This window comes from Sinocyclocheilus anshuiensis, unplaced genomic scaffold, assembly GCF_001515605.1.
Source record: "Sinocyclocheilus anshuiensis isolate Anshui unplaced genomic scaffold, SAMN03320099.WGS_v1.1 scaffold20, whole genome shotgun sequence".
Lineage (NCBI taxonomy): Eukaryota > Metazoa > Chordata > Actinopteri > Cypriniformes > Cyprinidae > Sinocyclocheilus > Sinocyclocheilus anshuiensis.
In genome coordinates this window covers 1,089,312-1,104,064 of record NW_015558646.1, presented here as the reverse complement: position 1 = coordinate 1,104,064, position 14,753 = coordinate 1,089,312, and the positions used below count along the sequence as shown (strand labels likewise).

Below are 14,753 nucleotides of genomic sequence, written 5' to 3'. Positions count from 1 at the left end.
GTTCCTCAAATCTTGCCCTGGAGGGCCAATGCGCTGCAGAGTTTAGCTCCAACCCTGATCAAACTCACCTACCTGGGATTTTCTAATGATCCTGAAGACATTGATTAGCATGCTCAGGTGTGTTTGATTAGGGTTAGCGCTAAACTCTGCAGGAAAGTGGATCTCGTGGGCCAGATTTCAGGATCCCTGGAATAGACCCTTCATCAAGGTTGCATGGTCACGTGTTTTCTTGATCTCTGTGTAGTAGTGAAGGGAAACTTAAGCAATTCAGTATCAGAGTGTCTTTTTCAGTCCATTTTAGGGCATGCATGGTGATAACGTGTGTGAATATCTGTGTGTGTTTTGGTTCTTGAGGCATGCTTATGCTAACTCTGTCATAACTCTGATTAGATCTTTTGCTTAGTGAGTCAGAGCTGCAGAGAGGGTCTCTTAAACGCATTCATGAACATGTGCGCACACACATATACAGAATAAACCTAGACTTCAGAAGTTCTTGTTGCTTTGAAGGACAGCTTTTTTGAAGTCTTGTTTGTGCACAAAATTCGATTTAAAATATTTTGTTATTAAATACCTGAATTGAGTCGTTTGATTGCTTCCATGTATTATCAAACCATGCATTTGCACATAGTGTGGTGCAAACATATATTATGGCTGGCTGAAGTAAAAAAAAAAAAAAACATTTTTTTTTGTGGTGTTTAAGTGAGCTCTATTAATTACTTTTATTACACCTTGCATTCTAACTAAAAGTAAAGTAAGACCTTGTATAAGCTATGGATAAGTACTGGGCTCTATTTCTAACTGTTGTGATTGCCATTAGCAGTATTCCTGTATCACTGCTTCCATTAATGATTTTTATTGCTGAAGTATTTCCACTCATTAAGCAGTGAGTCAGTTACACAGAGGTAACCAAGGTCATGACATGAGCAATCAGATATGTACACTACATTTTACATTTTTAATTTAGCTGACAATTTTATCCAAAACAACTTACAAATGAGGAATACAGCAAGCAATTCATCATAAAGATGCAAAAAACTCGAGAAGTGTAATACAGCGTTCCTGACATTATTAAAAAAAAAAAATTACAAGAACAGTTCAAAAGTTTGGGGTTGGCATGATTTTAAAATGCTTTTGAAAGAAGTTTCTTATGCTCACCAAAGCTGCATTCTTTTGATTAAAAACAATAACAATTGTGAAATATTATCACAGCTTAAAATAATTGTATATTTTAAAATGTAATTTATTCCTGTGGTGGCAAAGCTGAATTTTCAACAGCCATTACTTCAATCTTCTTTGTCATATGATCCTTCAGAAATCATTCTAATAAGCTGATTTGGTGCTCAATAAGCATTTCTTATTATTATTATTATCAATGTGAAAATTGTGATACATTTTTTCAACATTCTTTGTAAATGTAAAGTAAAAAAGAAGAAAAAACTGCATTTATTTGAATTTAATTGAATGCATTCTTGATGAATAAGTATATTATATTTTTTATAAATGTAGTGTAGTTTTAAAGTATTAACACATTAAAACCTCAAAAAGGCTTGAAAAAACATGCTCTGCCCAATAAATAGAAGTTATACCTGAACCAGGTTTTGTATAGTTTGGACATGATCCCAATATGTTGAAAAGAATAAGTGAACAAGCCATCTGCTCAATGTGTAATTATGGGGTATCAGTCTCTGTAGGAATTGTGAAACATGTTCTTGGATTCCAGAAAAAGTGTGATATACTTATACCCCCACACAGTCTCAGATTCTTAAACTAATGCAAACTGAAATTGTGTAGCATGAAGTGGATTTGACTCTCTCACACACTGAAATGCGGCACTAGGGTAACTGTTGGGCCATAGCTAGTGAATATGTGTATATGTATATATATGTAAGTTGTTGGATTCAGTGGAGCTTGGCTGCAGAAGGAGTAGCTTTTAATAATTTAGTTGGTGGATATTTATGCTATACTCAAAGACTGATACACTGGTTAAGCACCGCCCTGTCAAAAAGAAGAGCGTAACTGTATTTAACTTGGGAAGTGTTTATGTGTGTGTCTGTGTGTTAGTGCTAATATTGAATACTGTGTTATTATTTGTATCCCTAGTAAAGTATTCTGAGAGTTAGACTAGGTCTGTGTGTGTTTGTCTGTGTTGGTATCTGCTGCTGCTGTCTGTGTGATGAGGCAGGTTTTATTTTAGTACAGCTGAATTATTCACAGAGTTAAAGTGCACCGGGGTGGAAAAGCTCAGTGCATGCAACTGTGAGCGTGTGTGTGTGTTGTTGTGTATAATCTTGAGATGGTGTGTGTTTCTTTCCAAGCCCCTGTCCTGCCTTGGTTGTTTAGAAGAGTGTGTGTTTTTGTGAAGAGCCCTGAAGCAGGACATGGGGCTTGTCTGATTAAGTCGGGGGTTTAGTAACACTTTTTTCATAGGGTATTCCACAGATATTAGTCACCACTCTAGACAGCATCCTCCATACTAAATAGTAATTTTAAACAAAACAGTGTGTTTATGCTGAAGATGTTATAATCTCGATTCTCAAACCATTGTGTCTCAGTTGGAAGCAATTGCTCTAAGAAAGGAAGTACAATGATTGACAGTTCAGTTGTGCATCAAAAGCACAAAGATATGTTCCTTACAGAGTTTGGAGAAACATTTGACATTACAGTGCAATTTTTTTTATACGTAAACTTTTAGATAGGAATTTAATTTTTACTGTTATGTTTTTTTTTTAAATAAATAAGTCTTGATTTTTCAAGACTAATAGACTTGCTCATACACTGGTGTTGAGAACAGTTTTAATTCTTTCATAATTATAGAAGCCACCTAAAAAATATAATAATAATTTAAAAAAGTTTAAAATAAAAAGTTTAAAATCTCACATTGGGAGATACTGTATAAAGTTGTAATTGTGAGTTATAAAGTCACATTGTGAGACACAATTGGGAGAAGTCCAAACTGGTAGTGACAATCCCAAGAAATATATCACACTTGTGAGATAAATAGTTTTTTATTTTTTACTCTGAAGCAGAAAATACGGAAGCCCGTTTCTGCCATGGTATAAAAAAGTGTATTGTGAATTTTATTTCACACTTAATTGTTCCTGCAATTCTGAGTTTATATTGGATTTTTGTTTCTTGTGATTCTGAAAAGAAAGTCAGAATTCAGAGATGTAAACTCAAAATTCTTGCTTTCTCATAATTCTGAGCTTACATATTGCAATTCTGACTTTTTTTCTCTGAATTCTGAGTTTACTTCTAGTAATTCCTTTTTTTTCTCTCACAGAATGAAAAATAATAAAAATTTTATTATTTTATTATTAGTCTTTTCTGTGGCGGAAAGACGCTTTCATAAGAAACAGACTTCCATACAGAATTGCTCATAAATCAAGAACTAAAAAGGCTAAATAGGTCATATATATTTTTATATAACAGTTATGTTATACAGTAGTTATATGTTTTTAATATGCAAGTAAACAAACCAACAAAAAAAAAACCCACTTTATTTGTAATAATAAAATATCTTCCAGTAATCTGATTTTTAAGATGTTCCAATATGTTGCCCATAATGCGTAACCTGAAACAACTGGGAATGAAAAGTAACATGATTACTGCTGTGCTTGTAGTGTTCATTTATGGTCATATCATTTTGCTCACTAAACCCTCATTATGATAATTACTGTCAGACTCTGCTTTCATATATGCTGTAATATGAGAGCTTGTGATAAAGAGAATGTGTGCTGATGGGGCAGTGATGGGCTGAACCGCTGACTCATGTTTGGCATTAAAGAATGATCGTCCCCATGGGGTCTTAATGAGAGATGTGGCATAGGGCTTCTGTGACCCTCTGCATGCTGTCTTTGAATCATGAGGATTGTTGCTTCGGTGCATCTTATTTACAGATGAATGGGTCTCATTATGTAACTATCTGGATTCATAATAATGGATGTGTTAGTTCTATTGAAGGGATAATGAAATTTGACCTTTATGAGAAATATTTACCACAGGTAGCATCAACATGTGCATAGAGACATTCCTTATTTTGCAGAAATATTCAGAGCAGGGCTGTCAGTTGAATAAATTAGTCAATTATATAATTAGTGGATTAATTAATTTGATATATCACTATTTGCTGAGAAAAGTCAGGTCATAAAACATTGAATGGGCATGAAAAGGTAGCTTTAGAAGTTAATAAAGTGTTTATTTATAAGTGCACATACACAGTCTGATGCCTCTGCTGTTTTGAATAATAACCTCCAAAAATGTGTTCTCAAAAATGGTTGTGTATGAAAACTTTCACTCTCAGCTTTGGGAAAATCTTGGAGAGTTTCAGATTGGTTCTGCTTGGTTTGCTCACATGGCTCCCAAAGTGGCTTATCACGGCATTCATTAATTTGTCACATGTTTCAGCTGTACTTGTTGAGCTGTTAGTCAGATGGAGTATGTCTCACTGAGCACAGGCTGGGTGATTGTGTGTTGAATGCTGACTGCTGCCCCAGTGCTTCTACTGTCATCTTTAATCTTGTAGTCTCTGTACTCATTGTCCCCACAGTGCACTGCTTGTCCACAGATTGATGTCATTTGTCCTGACTTGCTGTCCCTTAGAGACAGTGGCACAGAAACACCAGTAGTGTTTTTGGCTTTCTCTTTTCTTCTTTCTGAAACGTACTTTTTGGCCTGCCTGTTCAAAACTACCCTTATTTGCATGTTCCAATGACGAGTAAATGTAGAAAATTTAATAAAATCAATCATAAAATGTTTTTATTGGCCATGAAACTTCATATTGTTTCCTTAAAATATAGTTCTGTGTCTATGACTGTATATATTTATAGTGGAGTTATGACAACAGTAGAAAATTCTGTTTGGTAAATTTCCCTTTAATGTAAAAGCTGTTAGAAGATACACAACAGTAAGATTTTCCTCACACAGGGTAAAACAACTTCCCAAAAGTTTCTTGATAATTTTTGGTTTTACCCACACCTTGTTACACTTGTGGTGTTCACAGTCAAAAAAAGACCAGCCTACAAGAAATGGCCTATAAATTTCTCATTATGCAATATTATTTGTAAATATTGGATTCAATCTATTTATGAGTTGCTTTTCTTTTACATTTTCACAGGTTTTATATTTCTTTTTGGAACTAATTGATTGTAGGCATCATTGATCTGACCTTAGTTTTTGACTAAATATTGCCAAAATTATCTGTAAATAATGTTTTTCTTTTTACTAAAAAATGAGGTGCATAAGCTCAGGTCAATGTATTAATTTGCATAAGAATGAGGTCTATAATCTATCAGTTCCAAAAAAGAAATGCAAAAACCTGTGCTAATTGAAAGAAAACAAGTTGACAAATGATTGAATGAGATTTAGTGATAATATAGCATAATGAGAAATTGACCAGGAACCCCCAATTTTTTTTATTTATTAAATATATATATTTTTAAACAAAGCACAATGGTTAAAATATATTTAAATTATTTAAAAATTATTAAAATTATTTACCAACCAAAACACATTTTGCCCCATTTGTCACTTGTGTTAATTTGTTAATGTTGTGTTAATTTTGCATGGTGTTACAAATTCTGTGTGGATTACATATGTGTAAGGCTGCTGATACACGGGGCAACTTTTTGAGCAATGTTGCCGGGCAACTTTGGTTAATGTTGCTGTCAATGGGCAACTAGGTGAGACACAGGGCCCACAACCAATCTAAAGTATCCAGACAGAAATTTGTTACCCATTCTCATTGAGAAAGTGACCAAGCAACATTGCTCAAAAAGTTGCCCCCTGTATCATCAGCCTAAGGGTCCTTGCACACTCAGTCCGAAATGTTCGTATGCGTTTTTTTTTCTTTTTTCATAATCGTCATCCTTTCCTATCAAAATGCTTGATATGGATGCGAAAACGCAGAAAATCGAACCTGATCCGAATTTTTTATCACAGACGAAAGTTTCGGAGGCAGTGTGTAAATGTGATTGACACGTTGAAAATTTTGTGTGCAATTACCTTAAGTCATTTAGATAAATCCCAAGTAAACCATTTCTTCCATTCAATTCAGAAGCTTTTCTTAAACATTTTTAATGTCTGTTTTTCAGCTGTATGGTGTGCAGAGGTGGAGGAACATTTAGTAAACTACTTACTCTCCCCTGACCGATACAACAAGCTGATCCGTCCGGCAGTCAACAAGAGCCAGCAGGTCACCATTGCAATCCAAGTGTCCCTTGCCCAGCTCATCAGTGTGGTGGGTAGTTGAAACATGAAGAGCTGCCACACATGGCACATTTGATTAATTCAATGTTTATAATATGTTTATGTTTGTATTTCAGAATGAGAGAGAGCAGATCATGACCACAAACTGTTGGCTCACTCAGGTAAGAGAAGCGGAACTTTTGTGTTTGGGTTGTAATTTAAATAAATAAACAATAAAAGTTTTTTTAAATTATGTGTCTTTTGCAGGTATGGAATGATTACCGGTTGATGTGGGATCCAGAGGAGTATAAAGGGATCAGGAAAGTTCGCCTTACCTCCCAGCATATATGGCTGCCTGACATTGTCCTGTACAATAAGTGAGACATTTTCCAGCCCTTCTGTTGTCTTTTATTCACCCTCATGTCGTTCCAAACCTGTCTTTCTTTTTTTGTGTTGTAGAAAACAAAAGAGAATATTTTTGAGAATATTTCAACTGTTTTGCTGATACACTGAAAATCTGTGGGGCCAAGAACCACATTGGATCTGTGTCTTTCATTGCATGACCAAAAACTTCAAAATATCTTTAAGTGTGTTGTAGAAGAAAAAGTCATACAGGTTTGGAACGACATGAGGGTAAATGATGTTCATTTTTTGCTGAACTATCCCTTTAAATAATTTATAAAAAGAGGTTTTATTTATTCAAAGGTTGAATCCTTATAAAAAAATACAGGTTGCAGCAGGAGACTTATTTTGTAATCTTTTTACAATGCTGCATCAATGCAGGATTTGGACAGGGTTTCACCTTTACCTAGGACAGAGTTACTGCGTTAATCTCAGGAACTGAGACTGAGATTAGAATGACAGCGTTTTTCGCATGATGATGAGCTGGCACTCAGGATAAGAGTATCAGCTTTAACTTTCCTTTATTATGCACTTTATCATGCACACAAGCAAAAAAGGATACTTTGCTTTTTATATTTAAAACAACACATTTAAAACAACGTGTTTGTCATTTTTAGTGCTGATGGGACATATGAAGTGTCTTTCTACTCCAATGCGGTCATGTCAAATAACGGTGAGGTTGCCTGGCTACCACCAGCCATTTATAAGAGTGCCTGTAAAATTGAGGTCCGGGACTTCCCCTTTGACCAGCAAAACTGCACACTCAAGTTCCGCTCATGGACTTATGACCACACAGAAATCGACCTCATCTTGCTGTCGGACTTTGCCAGCCGAGATGACTTCAAGCCAAGTGGCGAATGGGATATTGTGTCCTTGCCTGGTCGCAAAAACGAAGACCCAAATGACGCCACATATTTGGATATAACGTATGATTTTATCATCAGACGCAAACCGCTGTTCTACACCATTAACTTAATCATCCCATGTGTTCTCATCACTTCACTGGCCATCTTAGTTTTTTACCTTCCATCAGACTGTGGGGAGAAGATGACTTTGTGTATCTCTGTTCTTCTGGCCTTAACTGTGTTCCTCTTGCTTATTTCCAAAATCGTACCGCCGACCTCACTCGCTGTGCCCCTCATTGGAAAGTACTTGATGTTCTCCATGGTCTTGGTGACTTTTTCAATTGTTACAAGTGTGTGTGTGCTAAACGTGCACCATCGTTCCCCAAGCACACACACTATGCCCAAGTGGGTCAAATACTACTTCCTGTTCCGTTTGCCTGGTTTCCTATTCATGCGACGACCGGGAGAGTCCAACAAACGTGAGAAATTTCACAGGAAGCACCAGCAGTGCTCTTCATCTGATCACCCAGCAAAAAGTGAGGCAGATGAGACTGATTCCACCTTCTTTGTCAATGAAGATGCCAAGCACATTGGTTGGAGACCTGGCGAGTTGCAGGAAAGCACAGAATTTCGTAAGCGAATGGCAGTAAAGTGCTCTGCAGACATGGAGGAGGCTGTGAAGGGGGTCCGATATATCGCTGACAAGTTGAAGAATGAGGATGATGATGAAGGGGTGAGTGTTGAGTTTCACTTAAATAAATTGAAAAAATAAAATTGTTCAGTGGACCTATCTAAATTTGTTTGAGAGATATATATATATATATATATATATATATATATATTGAAGACTGGAATAACAGCTGCTGAAAATTCAGCGTTGTCATCACAGGAATAAAATTCATTTTAAAATATAGAAAAAATTGAAAAATCTTAACAACTCCAAACTTTTGAATGGTAGTGCAGATATATCAAACATAAATTAAAATAAATCTGCATATTCTCTCTTTCTCACAGATTATTGAGGACTGGAAATATGTGGCTATGGTGATCGACCGTCTGTTTCTGTGGATCTTTGTTTTAGTGTGTGTTGTAGGAACCGTCGGCCTCTTTATGCAGCCGCTCTTCAAGAGCTATAACACACCCACCACAGATGATTTGTAGATCACATAAAGTCAGACCAGCTTCAACCCAACCCATATGGCTGTTTATTTTCAGTGCACAACCTAGTCTTATCACTTGACATGACAACCTTCTTATTTCAATAAATATTGTAGCAAAAACAAAAACAATGGACTTCAAACCTGACACATTTCATAAAGTGTTAAGCTCTGTGTGCCATTCAATGCACAATGTCACAAAATTCTTAGATGCCGTTGAGTCAGAGCACAATACTGGACACACACTGAATATTTAGCTGCCCTAACACTGACCCGAACTCAAAAACCCTTCAGAGCTGTCATTCAACCACAACATTTAGCCCTGGAGGCTTCAACATTCTCTAACCTCTCATAGAAAATGAAGCTCAAAATCCCAAAATGGCTCTAAACCAACTCTCCCCTGGACTTGTGTTTTTCTTAAACATATTCTGATTTTCTGAAATTTCCAAATGCTTGTGTGCAGGATGCATTCAAATCTGCACACTTCTACATAAAAAAACACTCGTTTACATCAGAGAACCTCATCATAGACCTGTAATGTGTTTAAGGTGCTTTGACACATCAGGACTACAGTATGTACTATGTCTTTAAAAACGTCAATCCTAGCTCAATAGCAATGTGGGTATTTATTTTAAATCAAATAATAAGCTTTTTACTGGAATATAGATCTTACACCTTAACATACTCTACACACATCTGCATGCACTGTTCTTAAATACACATTTTCACATCATTTTCCCCTTATTATACTTAGATTGGTTTAAACATTACATGAACAGCATCTTGCAGCAGCATTTTGATTGACCTTTACAGACAGATTTTTGAACATGTGCTGTCATTGGAATGATTGATGAGTACTTCATATATAATTATTATTATAATGTTATTTTATTATGATGGTTATGTGATGTATTAAGAAAATAATAAATTAAAACCATACAATTTTTTGTCACTCTTGCACTTTCATTTACATACATTTTGTTGCTAATATATGATTACAGATTAATTTTTATATGCAGCTTATGAATATATAAATTATTAGCAAACAGCTGTGCTTATCTGTTTTTGATAATGTTGGCTTAGTAATGTTGCTGTTTGCAACAAAATGTTTCATTGCCTTTAGCACAATTTTTAAAGGAATAATTCACCCAAAAAATAAAACCCTCAGGCCATTCAAAATGTAGATGAGTTTGTTTCTTCATTGAAACAGATTTGGAGAAATTTAGAATTTGTAGAAACATCACATGATCACCAATAGATTCTCTTCAGTGAATGGGTGCCGTCAGAATGTGTTGCTTTTGGTCCAATGGTGATTACGTATTTCATAATAAATAATGCTTTCTCCAGTGAAAGTCCATCACCTGTTGTCCTTTTAAATCAAAATCCACTGACATTTTTGTTTAGAACTGTGTTGGACTGTTTTCAGTTTTCAACGGTGCTTAATATGCATATTTCTCTCCTGATTCAGATGAGATGACTTCTAGGATGGCCTGAGGGTAAATAGATTTTTAGCAAATATTCATTTTTGGGTGAACTGTTCTTTTAAAAACCTCTGGGTCATTAAAACCCTAAAATAACTTTAGAAAAAAAGAATCTGTTGAAACTGTATTTTTTTTCTATGCTTCCACATGACTGCTTGTAACACTACACTGGTAAATACTTTGGTAATAATACTGGTAACACATACTGATAAAAAATGTATAGCTTGAATGCACTGTAAGTCGCTTTGGATAAAAGCGTCTGCTAAATGCATAAATTTAACTTAATTTAAATAAAATCAAAGCATGCATCTGCTATGCAGAAGGGGGTCTTTTCACCTTCTCATTATCATGTTAATCACCAATTCTACTTGCTGGGGTTTAGGACTGTATTTTTGCTTTGTTAATTTCTGAGGACACTATATTTTTAGTGTTTTTCAATGTTAACTCATCATGACTGTGGCTCTGCTGATTTGACAGGTGGCGACAGTGCAGTCAGGGGAGTGTGCAAATGGAGGCTGAGATGCATTATTTAAAGGAGTGTATGAATATTTAAGTTATTTTCCAGTCTGTTTTTGTTCTCTTCTGAAGATGGCAGTCTGTGTGCAGATTCATGCTGACATGCATATGCAGTGTAGATGAAGGAAGCTAATAAGCAAAGAATGTGAGTCAGCAACCATTAAATCATAATGCCAAATGCAATAATACCAGTGTAGACTTCACAACTTTTAACTATTGCAATGCATTTTTCTGATTCTATCCATGCATTATTGAACTGATGTGTATTAGACGTTTGACCATGTTTTTATGTGAAGTTTAATCTCATATTCGAATGATAGAGATTTACATGCAATGGCATAAGAGAAAAGTGACACAGACCCTCACGGAGGCCACAGCTGGTTCCAACTGGAGCAGAAAATCATCTGAGCTCAGACAGTAGCCATGAACGCTGAGGAAATATGTTTGCCTGAGCTGCTGCTTGGACTCAATGTGAGTGTTTACACAAGAGACTCTGCTGAGTTTTTATTTTAGTATGTCTGTGAGATTGTAAACAAACACACTCTAGACCAGTGCATACTGTTACCAAGACTAAGATAGATTTCACCTTTATGTAGCCAAAAAAATGAAAGTAAGTTTAACATTTTCAAATAAAACCGAGGGACATGAAACTGGCCAAAGCTGAACAAAAACCATTCAAACAATACTTACTGTATACTTGTATACAAAATACAATACTTACTGAAAATCTGTTTTAGAGTTTGAATGATGGAAAATGAGTTGACAACTATAAATGGAAGTTGAGACTGTCTTATGATTTACATAACATACAAATATCATTTGAGGTACTTAGAGTATTTAAAGGGCCTATTATTAATGTATTAAAATGTCTAATGTCTCAACACAAATCATATATATATATATATATATATATATATATATAACTGTCTTTTACCAACTGAGCTATTTCATCACCAAAGAGTGACAGTTACAATTACAATGTGCAGCATTTTCTGAGTATGTTGATCTATTTGCTGAAGCGATGCATTCATCTGTCCCTTTAAACTGACACGCACGCGCGGGACGGATTCCATCTAGGAGTGATCTGCTCACATCCCCTGCTTTACTATCGTCTAGTATTCTCAACAAATAACAACTACAAACTTTTATCGCTTGTTACGAGAAGTTTTTTTTAAAGAGCAATTAATTCGTTCACATTTATTTTAGTTAGTGTTACGCAATATCAAATACTTTCTCCCAAAATGACGCTGGCAGTCATTGGTCTTTTTACCCTGTTTACCAGCATCATCGCCACCACGCCTGGTAAGTGCAAACCAATCACTGTCTCTTTCTGCCCTGTAAAGTTATTTCAATGTTTGTTTAACAGCCTTTTTTGTTTTTGAGTTATGGACTATGCATAATGCATTTAAAGAGTTGAAAAATATGTATTATTTGAAATCAATTTGTAATGGATAATTTTGTTATCAGAATGATTTATGTTTGCGCTTTGCGTACCGCGCAGTTCGCAATAATGACATAATGAGTCACTGAACAAAGTTTTGTATCGTAGTGTCAGCAATAAAAATCTGCGAATTATAAGGAATCTTATCATGCTTTTTTATTTACTAAAATTTCTCCTCAAAATGTAATTTATTCGCTATGGTTAGTTGAGTGCACTTGTCCTCAGTTGAGGTCAGTAAACAATTAGTGAAGGACGCAGTGAGCGGACTTCTGCTGACTGCCATGTCTATGAAGTGTCTGGTTTCTGTCTGTCCTTGTCTGTATGTCATTACACTTAGTGTACTCTATTCATATGACTCACTTTTATAACACTCATTTAGCAGTTAATTAAAGCACAAACACTGTTATTTCATCTTTATAGAAGGTAACATTAATACCAGGTCAATTGAGAATGAGAGTAGTATAAACAATGGTTTTAAGTTGTAAGAAGTTACATCAATGATGTAATAAGATGATGATAATGATATGTGTGTTTTAGCAGCTAGAGAGTTTGTATCTCTGGCACAAAGAGAAGATGCTCTTCTTAGGGACTTGTTTCAGGGGTACCAGCGTTGGGTCAGGCCTGTTCAGCATGCAAACCACTCTGTGAAGGTCCGCTTTGGCTTGAAGATATCTCAGCTAGTGGATGTGGTAAGACAAACATACAGATTCAGAATTTTTAAACTTAATTTGAAAGCTTTGACGGCCCTTGGTTAGTCTCTGTCCATGGTGCTGAAACACAACAGATGGAGCTGTCCGTGGTTTTGAAAACCATTGACTTTTGAAGTCAGTTTATCTCTGTATATTAGGCATATATTAGGGGCATCTGCTTCTTTAGAGTCCATATATAGAAAATATTACCTTACTGCAGCACCCCTCCTCCATATTTTTTCCCATCTCCTGGATTTATTCTGCCTCACTTTTTCTTTGAAAGGGTTTTGTTGTTCAGAAGACTCGTGTGATAGGAGGCTGAATTATTAAAAGAGCAGAGATCCAGAGAGCTGTAGAATCTTTAACAGTGTGCACCCACAGAAATCCATTGGTGTACTATTTCCCTCTGTGATTAAATTATTCAAACTAAACTTATAGTAATTCAGCATATTTTGATGAAAATGTATTTGCTCAGCAAATGCTGCAGGTATTCATTTCAGCAAATGGACAGACACACACTAACATTCAACGCAGTAGTGATCTAAGCTGCTTTGAGCCTGAATGAGTATATTATGTGTTTTCTTGGTAAAACCTGCTTCAATGTAAGATTTCAATTCTGCATGAAATCCATCAGCATTAAAATGCATTTTATTAATGCTTAAAAAAAACTAAAAAAAACTAATTGGTAACAATAAACACCCAAAATATAAAGTGGGTGTCAAGTCTTTGTGTTCCTCTCAATAATAATAATCAAACTATGATGACGTCAACTTACTCTTGCTACATGTGCACCTTGTAATGTGATTTACTTGATGAGGGCTCAGATGTGCCTGTTTGATATTATTGATTTAAAACCTATACCTAAAGGCACAGGTGCCCAAGAGCCTCATAATTCAGAGTATTATATGGCTTTAAAAGTGGTTATGCGGGACGTTTATCAAAAGATATAGCCAATGATTTTGAGGGCTATGGAAAATAAATAAGGACAGCTATTATTATGCGGGCTGAGTCACCCCTCTCAGCATGGCTCTTCCTCGAATATCTCATAATCTCAAGAAAAATGGGTAATAATATAAACCTGTTTGATGAAAAGTCTTTTCCCATTGTGGTTCTTTATGCTGCTTATTCTGTTTTACAGCAGACTTTAGAATTCATTTAGAATCCAACCACCAGAATTAATTGTTAATTATTAGAGTCAAGACTTCATCTAAGTTAATCACATCTCTCTCTCTCTCTCTCTCTCTCTCTCGTACACATATACATGCATATCTCAGTTGCTTATGGCATTATCTTTCTTTCTTCTCTGTTTATGAATTTAGGATGAGAAAAACAACCTCATGACCACTAATGTGTGGCTATGGCAGGTATGCAACCTTAAGCATCACTGTAAAAATGGTCTGGGAAATGTTTAGGAAATTAAAAAATCTCAAGTCAGCTAATTGCCAAGGCAAGGTCATTTTCATTTAGTGTAATTTAATGTACTCAAATTACTAAAACTGAAATAAAAATGACTAAAATGATATAGATGACAAAATAAAAATGACAAAACATTTACTAAAACTATTAAATTAGACTTATGTACTCTCTAGAAGCGTGCGTTCTGCAAGTTCACGTCGCTTTATTGTGCCATCCCGAAGAGGCACAAAATCGCTTACACAGACTTTTAAATGAAACGTTCCCTCCTGGTGGAATGTGCTCTTTTGTTGGTTTTGATTGCTTCTATTGTCCTCATTTGGATTTGGATACAATTTAAATGAAAACAATGATATAAGAATAAAAAATTCAAATATGATCAAAGAGGCACAAAATCACTTTCACAGACTTTTACATTAACTGTTCCCTGCTGGTGGAATGTCGCCCAACTCAATTCGAGCAGTTGAGTCCTAAGCCATCTTCAGGAGACAGCTAAAAACACATCTCTTCCAACTTTATTTGAACCTCTTAACTTTAGCACTCTCTATTCGAATTCTATTTTAACTATTTGTTTTCTTTTTTATTAAAAAAAAAACACACACATGACCCTCTAACACGTGCACTCT

At 35.4% G+C, this 14,753-nt stretch overlaps 2 protein-coding genes across 6 annotated transcripts in view; both read left to right on the top strand.

Annotated features, from left to right (window-relative positions):
* The window catches only part of LOC107680997 (neuronal acetylcholine receptor subunit beta-2-like), a 14,833-nt gene extending 5,442 nt beyond the window's left edge, over nt 1-9,391 (top strand). For all 3 annotated transcript variants that reach the window (XM_016477109.1, XM_016477108.1, XM_016477111.1), the window contains 5 exons: nt 6,090-6,235; nt 6,321-6,365; nt 6,451-6,560; nt 7,203-8,163; nt 8,445-9,391. In XM_016477109.1, coding sequence (XP_016332595.1) covers nt 6,090-6,235; nt 6,321-6,365; nt 6,451-6,560; nt 7,203-8,163; nt 8,445-8,591 — 1,409 coding nt within the window. In that variant the 3' untranslated portion in view covers nt 8,592-9,391. The remainder of the gene's footprint in view (nt 1-6,089; nt 6,236-6,320; nt 6,366-6,450; nt 6,561-7,202; nt 8,164-8,444) is intronic.
* A 2,239-nt stretch (nt 9,392-11,630) lies between these two features.
* The window catches only part of chrnb3b (cholinergic receptor nicotinic beta 3 subunit b), a 5,938-nt gene continuing 2,815 nt past the window's right edge, over nt 11,631-14,753 (top strand). Inside the window, exons 1-3 of one of the 3 annotated variants that reach the window (XM_016477092.1) lie at nt 11,631-11,886; nt 12,566-12,714; nt 14,034-14,078. In XM_016477092.1, coding sequence (XP_016332578.1) covers nt 11,826-11,886; nt 12,566-12,714; nt 14,034-14,078 — 255 coding nt within the window. In that variant the 5' untranslated portion in view covers nt 11,631-11,825. Of the gene's footprint in view, nt 11,887-12,562; nt 12,715-14,033; nt 14,079-14,753 lie in introns of all 3 variants that reach the window. The other 2 variants (XM_016477090.1, XM_016477093.1) reach the window with 2 other exon arrangements.